Source organism: Bombina bombina, chromosome 6 (genome assembly GCF_027579735.1).
Source record: "Bombina bombina isolate aBomBom1 chromosome 6, aBomBom1.pri, whole genome shotgun sequence".
NCBI classification, from domain to species: domain Eukaryota; kingdom Metazoa; phylum Chordata; class Amphibia; order Anura; family Bombinatoridae; genus Bombina; species Bombina bombina.
The window spans coordinates 349,968,779-349,986,974 of record NC_069504.1 but is presented as its reverse complement, the minus strand read 5'-3'; the positions used below and the strand labels follow the sequence as shown (position 1 = coordinate 349,986,974).

Genomic DNA, 18,196 nt, shown 5'->3' with positions numbered 1-18,196 from the left:
TAAGCCCAACATTTTTCTTACATGATTCAGGTAGAGAATACAATTTTAAACAACTTTCCAATTTAGTTCTATTATCTCATCTACTTCATTCTTTATACATTCTTTGCTGAAGAAATAGCAATGCACATGGGTGAGCCAATCACACAAAGCATCTATGTGCAGCCACCAATCAGCAGCTACTAAGCCTATCTAAATATGCGTTTCAGCAAAGGATATAACGAGAATAAAGCAAAATAGATAATAGAAGTAAATTAGAAAAAAAATGAGTTTCATGCCCTTTTAACTACTCACTGAGAACTAAGATAAGCCAAATGCTAATAAACAGATTACAAATTCACAGAACATGATAGTTTTGGAAAGAGGTTTACTCCCAGTCATTTAGCTGAATTTAACTTCCTTGTTAAACTTAGGCAATGCTCATTGAGAGAGTGTAACAACATTTGTTTAGGGAAGCTTTATATTTGTGTTAAAGATAAATATGCAGCCCAGCTGCTGTCTACTTAGCTCAAAAAGCCCACCTTACCTATTACACCTCTCAGCTGCGACACCTTATTTCTGCCATCTTTTGGTTCAAATACTATTTCTCTATCCTGCCTTCTACATTACCTTCTGCTGGCATTTCTCTTTAATTACCAGGGGCTGTCAATATACATCAAGGCTCAGTCCTGAACTATCAGCTCTCTCCATTTACACCTCTCCTCTCACCAAACAACTCAGCTTCTTTGGCTCTCAGACCACCTATATGCTATTATCTGCCCCTCCTATCAAAAAACCACCTCCTCAAATCTCCTAGTGTTGATGATTCAGCAACATCACCAAACCATAAAGACTGTTGTCTTAGAATCAAACTCAACTCTCTCTCCTTCATCCTCTAGATCTAATCACTAAATTCTTATCCAGTCACCAAACCCATCTACCTTACCCGATCATTCTGCACCAGCTGCTGTATTTTGAAAATCTTTTCATTGGCTTTACATACCCAACAAAATAAGGTTAAAACTCCTGATCCTAACCTACAAAGCTTTATTTAACCCAGCTCCCCAATATACTGTATCTCTGATCACTAAACACTAACTCACCATCCTCTAAACTCACTGTTTACTCCTCATTAACAACCACCTACTCCTACCCTTCCCAATGCAGCAGCTGATCTGTGCAATTCCTTACCTTTCTCTCATACTCTCCACCAATCTTCACGTGATTTAACATTCTGAAAATCTCCTTATCCAGTGAAGCATATCACTCAGCAAGGGCTAATCTGTAGACTGTAAGCTCTTCGGAACAGGGCCCTCTTCCTACTGTACTAGATCTGCTTAGTCTGTTATGTTTTTGTATCTTATCACAAATCCTTGTCATTGTATACCTCTATCTCTGTACCCAGTGCTAGGGAATTTTGCGGCGCAATACAAATAAATGATAATAATAAGTTCTTCACTTACCACAGTAATAATCATCATGCTATCCTCATGTACAGCTCACTATCACCTAAGAAATCCTCTCACTTTTTCTTGTAAGTTCCCAAATTAACAATGCATGTGGTTCAACACATTATATTAATTTATACCTGGTTTTGCTTTCGCTATGGGCCTGATGATAAAAAAACGTGCAGGCATGGAGAGAAATCTTACAAAATCTTACGGTGCTTTTATAAAACATCATACTACTATGTAGGGGTCTATCTTAATATCAAGAATTCTGGATGTGAAATACAAATAAAGCTAAAATGTGTGTTTATACAATTCTGAATACCTCATAGTAGACGAAACTCCTTAGATAGTCTCACCAGAGAGACGACTGGGCCCTATATTTGTTTACTGTACAATTTTTACAGAGCAGTGGAACACACTGGCATTTCATGAATAAGTATTCATTATCATTTTTGTTATCCTTTACTTGTAAAACACCAACATATTAGATAGGTCAGAATACCCAAGAAAGGGCACACAATAAATTACATTTATTCATACAATACAAATGCAATAACCGAGACCGCACAATACAATACGGAATTGATACAAACAAGAGATATCGATAAGTACCTGTAAGGTTTTATCTGCGCCACATGAGGCAATTCTTTGTCCATCAGGAGAAAAACATGCATGGAATACTGCATCTGTGTGTGGGCGAACAACGAGCTTGGGAAGGTTCTTCAAACTTTGCTTATTTCTAAAGATTACAATTGATTACATTATTAGCGCATATTTATGTTAAGTAAAAAAACATTATTTACTAAACAGGCTGTTATTGACATAGATACACAAGGCAGTAACTATGCATGTTATTATTGATCACAATACTATGTCACACATCAAATTGATACTAAAAAAGACAAGTTGGAGTATTTTAATGAAAGAGCAATACAATATACTGCTGGCTGATTGCAACAAGGTATTAAAATGGCCTGCATTGTGTCTTTTTTACTTCTAAGGAGACCCATAAGAGTATTACGCACCCTGAACTTACCAATCTTTTCCATAGAGAATCAAATATGGTTATCTGATAAACTGCACTTTAAATATTGGTGAATGTCTCTCTTATTGCCCACAGATCAGATCATTAGTATAGCCGAGTGATGATAGCGCAAAAGGACACCTTACAAGTGCGGAATGGCATGCATTAAAACATAAATTATGCTTACCTGATCATTTTCTTTTCTTCCGATGGAAAGAGTCCACAGCTGCAGTAACAGTAGAAGAATAAAAAACAAAGACGCCCAACAAAAAAAACCAGGTGGGGAGCTGTGGACTCTTTCCATCGGAAGAAAAGAAAATTTATCATCAGGTAAGCATAATTTATGTTTTTCTTCCTAAATGGAAAGAGTCCACAGCTGCATTCATTACTTTTGGGAAAACAATACCCAAGCTATAGAGGACACTGAATGCCAAAACAGGAGGGTACAATAGGCAGCCCATTCTGAGGGCACCAGGCCTGCAAACCACTACCCAACAAAAAAAACCTGCTTCGTCCGAAGCCGAGAAAACAGGAAGGGAAAAGGCCCCAAGGACACTAACCAGCAGATAGCCCGGAAGCCTAACTAGAGACCACTCAACTGAGCCAACAGTCCTCCGGGAGACACCGTCGCCCAACAGTCGGTCCTCCACCACACACCCTTCACTAGCGAAGGGAACCCCAGTCGAAACTCCCAAAAAATAAGGCAAGGATTAACCAAACAGAGACCGAAAGCTTACCACAAACACCATAAAATGAAAAAAAAAATCAAAATCAAACCAAGCTCGCAAGACCTAAATGGGTCCTGACAATAAGGGGAGATAACGCCTAATCCAAATAGAAACCACAAGGTTTAGAACCAGGTAGCAGAACAGAGAAAAGGTTCTCCCAACATCCTGCAAGGGACTGGAACAGATAGCTAGCACACGATCAAGGCTCAAACAGCTGCAGCTGGTTTCAAAGCGCAACCCTTCACTTGCCAGGCAGCAAGTCAACCAGCGCCTAGGAACAACTGAAAACTGGGAACAAATGTCATCCAAACTCAGAACACTGAAGTATTCAGGCAAAAGTACATGTAGCAGACCCAGACGAAGGTAAACACCTGAGTGAAGAACACACAGACATCCTGAGGATGACACAGAAGAATACTTGCTAGAAGCAGCTACCAAATGTAGTGCTAAACCTCCACTACAGAAGGCACGCTCTAGGCAACCAAAACGCCAGACCTACAAGTAGGTCTCGAAAATAAAAGGAGAGCCCAGAACCTCAACAAGAACCAATGCGCCACCAAGATCCGAGAAGAACAACGGATCTCAGGACCTACCTCCAGCCGGGCCAGCCCAAGCATCGGCAGGTCTAAAACTAGGGGATCAGAAAAACCCAGGCTCAAAAAACTAGCGGAAAAATGGCATAGCTATTACAACAGTGCTCGGATGCCAAACCGAAACAGCACATGGAGATTGTCGACAAGGCAGTAGACCTAGAGATCTAGCTAAGGCCCAACATAGACTCAAGTCGGAGCCAGCAACTCTCCAGATGGACAGAACAACCCAGAGAGCGTACCTCTCTCCGAAATAGGATAACCCGTCTATCCCAACCTCCTGAAGACAGGAGAAGCCCTAAGATAGGGACCACACTTCCGAAAGGATATACGCCCCCCCCCAAGACAAAGGGGGCCGGAAGGACAGAGCACCTGCCCCCAGGACACAGCCATAAGCTGAACCAAGAGAACAAATCTCCAACGCCCTGACTTGGAAGGAGTCCCCTAAAGATTTGAACTGCCTTGCACACAGACAAGGTGCCATAGCTGCAGTGGTTCCACAGCGAACCCTCTGCTTGCAGAGCAGCGAAGCCATCACACTATGTCGGCAAGTCGACCAAGGGAAACCGACCAATAGGCAAAAGGCAAGCCCAAGGGGCAACAGCACCCAGAAAAACCTGGCCAACTGAACCAGTTCAACTAGCCCAACTAAAAAGGACCCAGCCCAAGTCTCCTGGAACTGGGGAACCCCAGACCAGCTGTAGATCCTAACAGTCCGGTACAACCCGCAACGGAATCCACAAAGGAAATGCTGAGTGAGAACCTCAGCCACCAGTAGAACCACAGTGAGTAGAGGTCCGAGCCCCCAAACAAACAAGAACCCGGCACTGAAATCCTCCATCCAATATAAAAACCAGACCCCCGGCAGATAACCATACATACAATGTCCAAAGCAAAATGGACAACGAGAAAAACTTGCAAGTCCTGACCAAAGACGAGACCACCCCTTGCTAGAGTCCAACGCTCCAAGGAGCTAAGGGATCAAAGACCAAAACAAGGTCACTAGAGCCCTATGTGGAAAAAACCACAAGACGACCAAGAACAAGGGGATACCTCGAGGACAAGGTCACTCGAGCAAAGGCTAGTCTCCACATCACCTCCATAAAATCAGAGGAGAAGATGAAAAAGGATGCAGAGAATTACCAAGCTCCGGGGAAGAAAGCCTAACAGAGCTCAAGGAGACCACACTGCCCGTGTCCCTACAAAGGAACTAACTCCCGAAGAACCAGGTCCCCCTAAGGAACGGAGAAAGTCCGAAAGGTCTCAAGAAGAGAACTACAGCAGGAACAAGTCCAAGGACAATTCCGGAGCCCAAGAAGGCCAAACCGCCCAAAATGGCGGGAAGGAGGCGCTAAGCCCCCAATCCTCCCAAGAGAGAAAAGAAACTCTAGGCCCCGAGGAAATCAGAGCAAGGAGAGTGACGCAGCGGAACTCCACTGACCCAGTCAACAAGATTGAAGGCCGAATAAGGACTGACACAATCCCCCTGCCATACGGATCCTTTTAGAGTGCTTAGATGAACTTGTAAAGAAAAACAAGAAAACACACAAATATTAATGTGAACACTCAGCGCCCCACCTGACCAGCCAAGCAGAACAGGCGCCATGTGTCTGAATAAGCCACAGGACAGAAGATCTGAATACCAGCAGGACCAGCCGCAGCTGGGGTCATAACTGTCAAGTTGCCTAAATCCTCCCTCAGAGGGGAAGGTCAAACAGACAAACATAGAACTAATGTGTCCCTTAACCAACTTCCGAAGAAGCAACCAGAGAGAATCGATCCCAGAAGTTCCCAAAGGAAACACATAATCAAAATTAAAAGACATCCTAACCGGATAAAAGCAAATATAAGACAACCTGTAGGTTAACGCCCAGGCAGAAAACAGGTATACCCGCAGGGCCAGCCAAACGGAACCCTTCTTTTCCAACAAACTGGGAAAGATCTCAATAAGCAGACACTTTGGAAATTACGTCATCCCTTATATCTAATAAAGTGAGCCATTCAAAGTAGAATACTGCGGATTCCTGTATCCGTTAAGGATAGGATCCTCCAATAAGTCAAAAACGTGTCTGAGTAAAACGTGAAGACGTGCTATTCTGTAACAAAAGGCCCACACTCAGGGACAGCTACACCCGCAGGGAACAGTATAGGCCCACCCAAGGCCGGTAGACCTGGGACAGTCGGGCACAAGCACAAATGCAAATAAACGTCTGGACTTTGCAGATGCATAATCGCCAAAAATATGTAAAAGCAAAAACGAGCTGCAACCTCTGGGGAGGGGGGAACAAGCCGCCCTTTAAGGAGGGATAAACATAATTTGGGTTACCCGCATGTGTAGTAGTAAAGAGCGGTAGGGAACTTGCCTCTGAGGACAGAACCCCCAGAGGCGGGCCCAAGGAACAGGGCGCTCTAATACGGCATATCGAACATAACTGATTGACCCGTGTCATTTTTCAAAAGTCAAAGAACACACTTAATAAGTCAAGAATCTACGCCGTGGAACAGGAACACGGCCCTTCAAGTGTGACGAATAGTAGCAGCACCTCCGCCATGGACTTGAGAGAAGAAAGCAGGCAGCGAAGTTAGACAAAGCGGATTGCTTGTGGAGCTGTTAATATGAGTCGGGATAGTTTCGCAGAAAGACTCTCCCTGCATCTCCGGACTCTAACTTTCATCCAAGCCCTCACTGAGAGACTGATAGGATCCCATGTTTTAATGGTGTTTTTAAAGGGTCACTGAAGTAATACAATGACTTGAGCAAATAATTGTAACCACAAATTGTGTTTGTTATGTTCACCTATTTCACCTTTCAAAGCAACAAAAGCATAACATAATTTACAGCAGCTGCTAATTGGCACTAATGAAGAAAAAATGTCAGAACCATATAAACTTCTTCTGATGCAACTGCATAGATGGAGAGATTCATTAATATTAATGGAGGGCTTTTTAACAAACTTACATCCAGTTGAAATAAAGTGATCCTTTTGACTGTTCCCATTTGGCTTGTGAAATTGCTTGCTTATAAACTTCAGAATCCTGAGGCTGAGAGAGAGCCAGCTGCACAATATTTATGTGAGGGTTCCTTCCAAGAAGATGCCCATTTACTGACAAAAACTCTTGGAAATCTTCACGCCCTTTGTTGTCCTGAAAGTGCAAAATAAGTTTTCATTAATGCAGAGCTATCACAATGTGTACACATTTGACCTTTGGGTGGGTGGATGTGTTTTTTTTAAAAGAAAATAGCCAAATATATCCAGCATTTACATATTTCATCAGTGGAGCACCTTAAAAAGTTATTTGCATGCAATATAAATTATATAATTATACAACTGCAAGATCCCAACAGAGAAAAACAAATATATTGAATGTTGATAAGGAAATAGATTTGCATTTATTTTGTCATTTAAAATATGTGTATGGATACTGTTGAAATGTTTATAGATGATATGTTCTGCTTAAAATTATAATGGCAGTATAAGAGTAATGCCAATGTATTCCCTGATTCAGGCACAAACTATTCACTATAAAGAAGATAAACAAATAAACTTAACATGTGCAGAATGGTTTCCCCCCCCCCCCCCCAAAAGCACCAAAGACACACTCATAGACTATCCAAAGCAGACACTGGCATATTGCACATGACAAGCTTTAGAGGCTGTTAAGCCTTTGGAAGAGGGATGCATTCCTTTCTGAGCATGGTAAGGGTACAAAAGTAATTGAGATATCCTATAAAGGCAGTAAACAAAATATAAATTATGCTTACCTGATAATTTCATTTCCATTGTGGGGAAGAGAGTCCACGGCTTTATTCATTACCTGTGGGAAATAAGAACCTGGCCACCAGGAGGAGGCAAAGACACCTCTGCCAAAGGCTTAAATACCCCCCCCCCCCCACACTTCCCTCATCCCCAGTCATTCTGCCAAGGGAACAAGGAACAGTAGGAGAAATATCAGGGTATAAATGGTGCCAGAAGAACAAAAAATTAAATTTAGGTCCGCCCACTGGAGCAATGGACGGGAGCCGTGGAATCTCCTCCCCACGATGGAAATGAAATTATCATCAGGTAAGCATAATTTATATTTTCCATCTAAAGGTGAGGAGAGTCCATGACTTCATTCATTACTTGTGGGAACAAATACCCAAGCTCTAGAGGACATTGAATAAAAACGGGAGGGCAAGAGGCGTACCCTAATTTGAGGGCACCACAGTTTGTAAAACCTTTCGCCCAAAAACTGCTTCCGCCAAAGCAAAAACGTCAAACTTGTAAAATATTGTAAAAGGTATGTAAGGAGGACCAGGTAGCCGCCTTACAAATCTGCTCTACAGAGGCCTCATTCTTGAAGACCCACGTAAAAGCCACAGCTCTACTCTAATGAGCCGTGATCCTCTGAGGAGGCTTATGTCCCACTGTCTCGTAGGCTAATCGAATCATGCTCCTCAACCAAAAGGACAAAGAAGTTGCAGAGGCTTTCTGCCCCCTGCGCTTCCCTGAATACACCACAAAAAGAGATGTCTGTCTGAAATCCTTCGTAGCCTGAAGATAGAACTTCAAAGTTCGAACCACATCCAAATTATGAAATAAAGGGTTAGAACACAAAGAAGGAACAACGATTTCCTGATTGATGTTACGGTTAGACACAACCTTGGGAAGGAATCCGAAACCAGTGCGAAGAACAGCCTTATCTGTGTGAAAAACCAGATAAGGAGGCTCATATTGCAAGGCTGCCAACTCAGATACTCTGCGCGCCGATGCAATAGCTAACAGAAAGAGAACCTTCCAAGAAAGAATCTTAATGTCAACAGAGTGCATAGGTTCAAACGAAATCCTCTGCAACACCCTCAAAACCAAGTTCAAGCTCCAGGGAGGAGACGACTGTCTAAAAACAGGTCTGATTCTAGACAGAGCCTGATCAAAGGACTGAATATCAGGAAGCTCAGCATGCCTCTTGTGAAACAAAACAGATAATTCCAAAATCTGTCCCTTCAAGGAACTGTCGGCAAGTCCTTTTTCCAAACCATCCTGGAGAAAGGACAGAATCCTGGATACCTTAACCTTGTGCCAAGGATATCCATGCTTCTCACACCAGGACAAGTAAGTCCTCCACACATTATGATAGATGCGATGAGTGACCTGCTTCCTAGCCTGAACGAGTGTATCAATCACTCTCTCAGAAAACCCTCTCTTGGCCAAGGCTAAGCGTTCAATCTCCACGGAGTCAGCCTCAGAGAATCTAGATTTTGATGTTGAAAGGGACCCTGTACAAACAGATCCCTGCGACAGGGTAACCTCCATGGAGGAGAAGATGACATCCCCACCAGATACGCAAACCACGTCCTCCGCGGCCACGACGGAGCAATCAGAATAGCCAAAGCTTGCTCCTGCTTGAAGTGGACCACTACACAATGTAGAAGTGGCAGCGGTGGAAAAATTTAAACTAGTGTGAACCCCCAAGGCACCGCTAAGGCATCTATCAGCTCTGCCTGGGGATCCCTGTACCGCGACCCGTATCTGGGTAGCTTGAAATTGAGTCTGGACGCTATAAAATCTATCTCCGGTGTCCCCCATCTGTGACAAAACCCCGCAAAAACCTCGGGATGGAGAGACCATTCCCCCGGATGGAAGGATTGCCTGCTGAGGAATTCCGCTTCCCAGTTGTCCACACCCGGAATGTTGATTGCTGAGAGCGAGTAGTTGTGGGACTCTGCCCATTCCAATACCTGAGAAACCTCCCTCATTGCCAAAGAGCTTCTTGTCCCCCCCCCCTGGTGGTTGATGTAAGCCACCGAAGTAATGTTGTCTGTCTGGAATCTGATGAAGCTGAACGACCCCAGTAGAGGCCATGCCTTCAGAGCATTGTAGATCGCTCAAAGCTCCAGAATATTGATCGGAAGGAGAGACCATTTTCCCTGTGCCATCCTGACACCCCAGACAGCTCCCCATCATGCCAGACTCGCGTCCGTGGTTACAATCTCCCAGGACGGTCTCAGGAAGGACGTCCCTTGGGACAGTTGTTCCGGACGGATCCACCAAGAGAGGGATTCCCTCATCCGAACGTCCAAAGAAATCAGTTGGGATAGGTCTGTATGATCACCGTTCCACTGTCTCAACATGCATAACTGAAGAGGTCTGAGGTGGAACCTGGCGAATGGAATGACATAGATGCTGGACACCATGCCCGATCACCTCCATACTCTGAGCCACCAAGGGACTGGAGGAGGACTGAAGGGCAAGACAGGTGGACGCAATCTTCCTGCGTTGCTGACCTGTGAGAAATATCCTCACGTATATAGAATCTATTATCGTTCCCAGGAACTCCACCCATGCTGGGAATCGGGGAGCTCTTTCCTGAGTTTATCTTCCAACTGTGGGATTGGAGCAAAAGAAGAAGAGCCCTCGAGTGATCCTCTGCGAGACTGAACAAAGGCACCTGGGCTAGGATGACGTCCAGATAGGACGCCACAGCAATGCCTCTGGATCTGGTCACTGCAAGTAGCGCCCCCAGAACCTTTGTGAAGACTCTCAGGGCCGTCGCCAGACCAAAGGGAAGGGTCACAAACTGGAAATGTTGGTCCAGGAATGCAAATCTCAGGAACCTGAAGTGGTCCCTGTGGATTGGCACATGAAGGTAGGCATCCTTCAATTCTATTGTCGTCATGGACTGACCCTCTTGAGCTAGGGGCAGAATAGATCTGATCATTTCCATTTTGAACGATGGAACAGCCAGAAATTTGTTTAAACATTTTAGGTCCATTTTGTGCCCTCTTTCTTTGGGACCACGAAAAGGTTTGAATAGTACCCTAGACCCCTTTCTGCTGGGGGCACCGGTACAATTACTGCGAGGGAAGAGAAATCCCTCACACATTATAGAAAGGCGTCTCTTTTCTGGACTGGAAGACCGGTTTGACAGGAGGAATCTGCCCCTGGGCAGATGAGATCTGAACCCTATCCTGTATCCTTGGACGACAACTTCCAGAACCCAAGGGTCCTGAACATCCTGCAACCAGGCTTCTGAGAAATGAGATAATCTGCCCCCTACTTGGCCCGGAGACCGGTCGGGGGCTGCCCCTTCATGCCGACTTTGTTTTGGCGGGCTTCTTGTTCTGCTTGGACTTATTCCAAGACTGAGCTGGTTTCCAAGTGCCTTTGGACTGATCCGCTTTCGATGGCGGGCTGTTGGGGCTTGTCCGCACGAAAGGGACGAAAAGTAGATCCCTTAGGCTTAACCTTCTTATCCTGCGGTAGGAAAGCGCCCTTGCCTCCCGTAACCGTGGATATGATTGCGTCCAATCCTGGACCGAACAGGACCTTTCCCTGAAATGGAAGGGATAGCAGTCTAGACTTAGAGGTCATCTCCGTAGACCACGACTTTAGCCACAGAGCCCTGTGGGCTAATACGGAAAAACCTGACACCTTAGCGTTCAGGCGAATAATTTGCATATTGGCATCACAAATAAAAGAATTTGCGACCCTCAAAGCCTTAATGCTCTCCTGTATCTTGTCGAGGGGAGTCTCCCTCTCGACCATGTCAGACAGAGCCTTGCACCAATATGTCACAGCTCCAGCAATCGCAGCTACCGCCGCTGCTGGCTGAAAAACAAACCCCGTATGTTGAAACATTTTTCTTAACATGTTCTCTTTTTGTCATTGGGCTCTTTAAACGACGAACTATCCTCAAGAGGAATCGTCGTCTGCTTCGCGAGCGTAGAAATAGCACCATCAACCTTAGGGACAGTCCCCATAGCTCGAGGTGAGAGTCCGGGACGGGGAACAGTTTCTTAAAGGAAGAAAAAGGGGAAAAGGAAGAACCTAATCACTCCCATTCATTCTTAATAATATTAATCATCTTAACAGGAACCGGGAAGGTCTGAGGCACCACCCTGTCCTCATATACTTTATCAAGCTCCGAAATCGAAGGTTCCTCCGGTAGCTTCGGCTCCAGAACCTCAAGGGTAGCAAGTAGTTGCTTCAGCAAAAATCGCAAATTTTCCATCCTAAACCAAAAGTTAGGCTCCTCTGCTGTCGGAGCTTTAGATGACATAGACTCTGACCCAGAAGGAAGTCCTCTGAAGAGTCGGAGTCGTCCTCATCAGCAGATAATCTTTCTGAAATATCCATTGGCCTGGGTCGGATCGCCATATTTTACCTTATGCTTGCGCTTGGCAGAACGTGGTAAGGCACTAATTACCTTAGAGACCGCCGTTTGCAGTTGATCCGCAAAATCTGACGGCCAACGGATCTCTCCCGTACGATAAAAAGTCATGCCCTGCAGCGCTGCATGTTTACTCTGAGATGAATGTAGGGAACGCGCCTCATGGGACGGGGAACCCTCAGAGGTGGACGGCTCAGTAGTACTAGACATCCTATTCATTCTAGATGTCGTGACCTTATCAAGGCATGTGGAACATAGTTGAGCAGGCAGAACTACCGGAATCTTCTCACAATAAACACAATTACTAGACTTAATTAAAGAGGGAGTACCCTCTAACACTTCAGAGTCCTCCATAGCTTACGGCTTTATTACGGACTAGTTATAAATATAAAAAATGGCACCCTTATAACCTCTAATGGCCGGGGCACTCACCACCTCCTATGACCCGGACCACAGAAACCGTTATGTCTCCTGCATCGCCAGTCAAGCAAGGAAGTCGAGTAGGCCAAGGAATGCCTCAAAGGACCGTCCCTGCACTAGGGAGAAAACGTGCCAAATCTGCCGTGCAAATACTCCCGAAAGTGAAACGAAGTCCACCCATTGCCAGAGCCTCATCTCACACATGTCGCAGCAATGACATAATAAACAATATTATGTATAAACCCCCCTGTTCAATAATTCCCCTACCCTTGATGCTATAACGATAAAAGGTATCACACTGTGACCCTGTCTTCTGCTTTATCATTATGTGTATAAAAAATGAAATTATCGTACCAGAATCTATGCCGTGGAACAGGAACACGGCCTCTCAAGTGTCACAAGGTAGTAGCATCGCTCCTGACATGGACTTGAGTGTAAAAAGCAGGCAGCGAAACTTTTCAACGCTGATTGCTTATGGAGCTGTTAAAATGAGTCGGGATGGTTTCGCAGAAAGACTCTCTCTGCATCTCCGGACTCTAACTTTCACCCAAGCTCTCACTGAGAGGCTGAGTACTTAAAACTCCAGTCCCATTCTGAAGAGTACTACCCTCCATAAGAGACTACTCTGAATCTTCCGACACTTCTCTGCCAACCTCCTGTGACGAAAGGCAAAGAATGACTGGGGGGTGAGGGGAGTGGGGGAGGTATTTAAGCCTTTGTCTGGGGTGTCTTTGTCTCCTCCTGGTGGCCAGATTCTTATTTTCCACTAGTAATGAATGAGGCCGTGGACTCTCCTCCCCTTTAGATGGAAAGATAGCGACGATGGGAGAATTACAGTGCATGCTATATATGATTGACTCCATACTCTGAGGGGATTTATGATCTTACATTGGGCTTTACCCAGAGCCGCTTGGGTAATGTCTGTGTGTATATATATATATATATATATATATATATATATATATATATATATATATATATATATATATATATATATATATATAAAGGGTTGCACCAATACCATTTTTTAAGACTGAGTACAAGTAACGATACTTTTTTAAAAATACTCGCCGATACCAATTACCGATACTTTTTTTAATGTCATGTGACAGTGTCCCAAGCACAATACAGACTAATGATTTAAGATAGCTTCTTTATAATTATGAAGAACTGTAACTCAAAAGATATTATGAAATAATAACAGTTTTATTTGCTTGTTGCCACAAAGTTCTAAAAACTCGAAGAAATTTCACAGAACTTGTTTATAAATAAAAATATTACATTCAAATATATTCATAATAACAACAATAAATAACAAATGTAATATCAAAACCAACCAAAAGTGCAATGCAGTAAAAAAATATACAAGTGCACTGTTTAAACATGGGGAACAACACTATGGGCTAGCTTACATTTGACTGGTAAGCTTTACCAATGCTCATTGCATGTGCAACTCCATAAAAGTCTATTGAGTTGGAAATATGAACAGAGCATTGGTAAAGCTTACATATCAAATGTAATCTAAATCTAGTTCTATTATTGTAAGATGTGTGTTCATATGATTTAACTTAATTTTTTCTATAAACACTCTTCCTGCAATTATATAAGCTAAGGATGTTGCTCAGAGTACAGTATGTTTTGAGCATAATTGTACAAGAGAAGAACTAGTAGTATAACAGGCAATCTAGCAATTATAATAATTTTTGAAAAGTTAGTAGCAAGTTCTTTTTAAGGAACAGAAGCATCTCTGTATGTTCAGCTATACGTCTGTTTCTGCTATCAGTAATGTCGTTTGATGCTAAGCTGAACAGTCTCATTTTCAGCACTACAGCATGGGGCAGAAAGATCATTTTGGGCCATTTTAGCCAGAGCTTGAAATCTCAGTTTATTAACTACCCAGTACTTCAGGGGTTTGTCTGAACGAGGTACAGTGATCTCTCTTACAATAATACAATACAACAGCAATTTGTATTGGAAGAACAGAAGTGAACCATTTTTAGTTGAGTCTCCACTACAGCTTAAAATGAAATGGGAACATGCAGTTTGAAAAAACGCCACAAGATAGAGTATGGGTAGGAAGTGCAGGTATCGGTTTAAGTATCGGTGCATTTGCATGAGTACAAGTACTCATGCAAATACTTGGTATCTATACCGATACTAGTATCGGTGCAACCCTAATATATATATATATATATATATATATATATATATATATATATATATATATATACACATATACACACACACACACACACACACACACACAGTACATATATCAGTGTGTATATATATATATATAAAACAGAGAAATAGGGTTTATGTAAAGTGCACTATAAACAAAATCCAATAAGCAATATGATGCCCTTCTCTCCTATATGAAAAATCCAAAATCCTTGTAAGGAAAGATGCACTGGAATGTCTTATATACAGCTGCAACCCTGGTATGCAACGGACTGGGTATAACAGGCAGAAGTGAGTGGCCTGGGTTAATAAAGAAATTTTTTATCTTTTCACATTGACCTCAGGATCAAGCTTCGTTTCTTGCACACACTATATATATATATATATATATATATATATATATATATATATATATATATATATATATATATTAAAATATTATTTAGGAAGAACTTACATAAAAAATTAAAGCAAGCAAACAAACTTTTTCAAAATGGAAAAAGATCCACGTTCCATGAGACCTAGATATGTTTATTTATAAAATATAGAACTGAGGATTTGTATTTATTAAGAACAGAAAAAGTCTTGTGCATCTTATTGAAATTCACAGACACATATAATAAGATAAGATTTAGGGCACAAAATTTGAAAAAACGGTTGAAAAAACGAGTTGTTTCGGAAAAGTTGAAAAGAACTTTTCATACACAGAAAAAATATATTCAGGCGGTCTTTGGCAAGCAAAATGGGGGGGAATGACACTTTTTGGAAGACATAAGTGTCATCCTTGCTATTCTCCAATATACACTATACACTCCAGTACAAGAGATGACTAGAGATCCTTAGCTGTTGCCCTATAGTAGTTCGTAACTGCCTAGAGTATTTTGAGCCTTCCTTTTGGATTGATGGCAATTAATCATTATCTACCTGGCTGCCCCCCCAACTCTTGTGCAACAGTGTTCAGAGTTCTAAACATTGGCAAAACACAGTTAATTTTAGAGATGAACAGATAATCAAAGACTCTGCTTGTTTTATAAGCAATGGCTTTTGAACGGATTACATCTGAATCAGTTTATTAAAGGGACAAGCTACACCTTAGTCATATTAAAGTCTTACCTTAGATTGAGCTGCAAATAGCCTCTTGCACCCCTTTCTATATCATGCAGCAGGAATGGTAAAACAGTTATTTTGAAATGAATATTGTTTCTAGCCCGTTTGAAATAGCTGCCAAGCTCCACCCACTGATGGCATCAAAATATGGGGTGCATATTGCTTCCAATCACAAAAGGCTCACTAGTTGGATTCAACAGACTGTCAATGCTACTTAGCAGAGTGCATAGATGCAGCCCAGATCGTGATGTCATTTGTGGGTGGAGCTTGGCAGCAATTTCAAACTGGCAAGAAACAATATTTATTTCAAAATAACTGTTTTACCGTTCCTGCTGCATGATATAGAAAGGGTGCAGGAGATTATTTGCAGCTTAATCTAAGGTAAGACTTGAAGATGACTAAGGTGTAGACTGTCCCTTTAAGATCATTCTAGAGATTCACATACTTTTTCCAATGAACATAGTAAAGGTTGGATCAAAGTGTTCCATAAATATTATGCACTTTGCATATATAGATTCTGATTTATTATTAGAACGAATATTAAAGTAACATCATAATGCAGCTGAAATTAAAATTGATTCTTGGTTTCCGGTGGGAGGAGCATGCACACGCAGTGTGAGACTGTGCTCGCCTGCACCACGACGAGATCACAAACGAGTCATCGTCTCACCTGATTCCTTGGCTGTTTCAAAGTCAAAGCAGTCTGGATATTCTGAAGCCCCAGCCCGGTGGGTCCTGACTAGTGGAAACCAACGTGGGGGCTGTGAGCCGATTTGCCCCGGCACAAAGTACCCGAGCACCAGACTCAAACAACGTAGCCGGTTAAGTTTTGTGGAGGTTGGACCACAGTATACCTGGATACACGAAGGTGCGGCAAAGCAAGTAAAGCAAAGCAACCAACCCACAAAAACGACAGTATCTTGCCGCCAGCAACTGAAGCGGGTTGACAGCCTACAATACAGGATGTGTTCTGAAGGTCCCTTGTACAAGTTTTGCAACAAGCCTGGCTGGATGGCCTGATGTATGGTCCGACCGGACGGCAGCTCTCTTGCAGCTGGCTCTAGCGAAACATTGTGTGATACAACCGCCGAGGGTAAGTCCCTGAGGCATTCAGGGTGAAGGTAAGGCGGGCTGTCTGTAAGGGCCAGGGAGCTGTCCTGCATTGCGGAGTTAATGTTTCTACATAAAATAAAGCCCTGTATAGAGTGTTGCTGGGGGTCTAAGTCCGTCCGCACCATAAGTACATATATAAGCTGGATGCTCTTTCTTTGTCAACACTGGGCCTTATAAGGAAAACGCTGTGCTGGGAAGTTTTGCTGTGCTGCGCTATTAAGCACTGGGTTTAAAGTATATCCAGAGTTGGTGAATAAATGTATAGGTGTACATACGCTCCGATTGCTACGGGTCATGAGCAACAGCAAACCCCATAGTTAAAGGACCAGTCAACACATTAGATTTGCATAATCAACAAATGCAAGATAACAAGACAATGCAATAGCACTTAGTCTGAACTTCAAATGAGTAGTAGATTTTTTTATAACAAATTTCAAAGTTATGTGTATTTCCACTCCCCTTGTACCATGTGATAGCAATCAGCCAATCACAAATGCATATACGTATAGTTTGTGAATTCTTGCACATGCTCAGTAGGATCTGGTGACTCAAAAAGTGTAAATATTAAAAGACTGTGCACATTTTTTTTAATGGAAGTAAATTGGAAAGTTGTTTAAAATTACATGCTGTATCTGAATCATGAAAATTTAATTTAACCTGAGTGTCCCTTTAAGTGCTATTTTGACTACGCTTCAGGATAAAGCAACGGATAATCCTTTTAACAGTGTTTCTGAGACTATCAGTAACTTTCATTGTTGATGCATTGTTCTGTTCTTTTTGTAGCAGCGGCCTTCTGTTTAAAGTGCCCTAAAAACACCAACTGACCCTACTTATTTACACAGATGAAAATTTGAGAGATAAGGCATCGTTGAACTTTTTCTGATAAAGGCCTAACAGATACGGGTCAATAATGATGCTATAATGATGCTATAAGAGTTGAACTTTTGTTTGAAGTTTGCTAACAAATACTGGCTAAATGCATGTCAAAGTCTGCTGTAACAGGAGAACACTTATATGATATATGCTACCCATGTGTAGATAGGTGAAAAGCATACATAGTGTTAATGCAACAGAGTCTCAAATTACTACTGAAGTATTTTGTTTTTCTTGAAGCAGCAGTTCTCAGCTTCAAGAGCTCCAAAATATTACTTTCATTGTGTCTAGCTGTACTGATGAAATTCGGAGAAACAGAGTACTTTTTTTTTCTTCTTTTTGATAAAAGTCTAGCGGATGCTAGCTAACAATACTTTAATAAGAGTCCTACAATTGATAGATGTCTGTTAACAAATGTTTGATTGATGTTGATCATAAGAGATTGTTTACATGTTATATGCTATTTACAGGTAAATAAGTGGTTAAGTTAACAGGGAGTATTTGCTAATATTTTAAGAGAAGTCTGAAAAACAGAATTTATGTTTACCTGATAAATTACTTTCTCCAACGGTGTGTCCGGTC

The 18,196-nt window shown here is 42.4% G+C and overlaps 1 protein-coding gene across 4 annotated transcripts in view; it reads right to left on the bottom strand.

Annotated features, from left to right (window-relative positions):
- APAF1 (apoptotic peptidase activating factor 1) overlaps positions 1-18,196 on the bottom strand; it is a 435,848-nt gene that overhangs the window by 289,213 nt on the left and 128,439 nt on the right. For all 4 annotated transcript variants that reach the window (XM_053717008.1, XM_053717007.1, XM_053717010.1 and 1 more), the window contains 2 exons: positions 6,729-6,913; positions 2,040-2,166 (listed from right to left, as the gene is read on the bottom strand). In XM_053717008.1, coding sequence (XP_053572983.1) covers positions 2,040-2,166; positions 6,729-6,913 — 312 coding nt within the window. The remainder of the gene's footprint in view (positions 1-2,039; positions 2,167-6,728; positions 6,914-18,196) is intronic.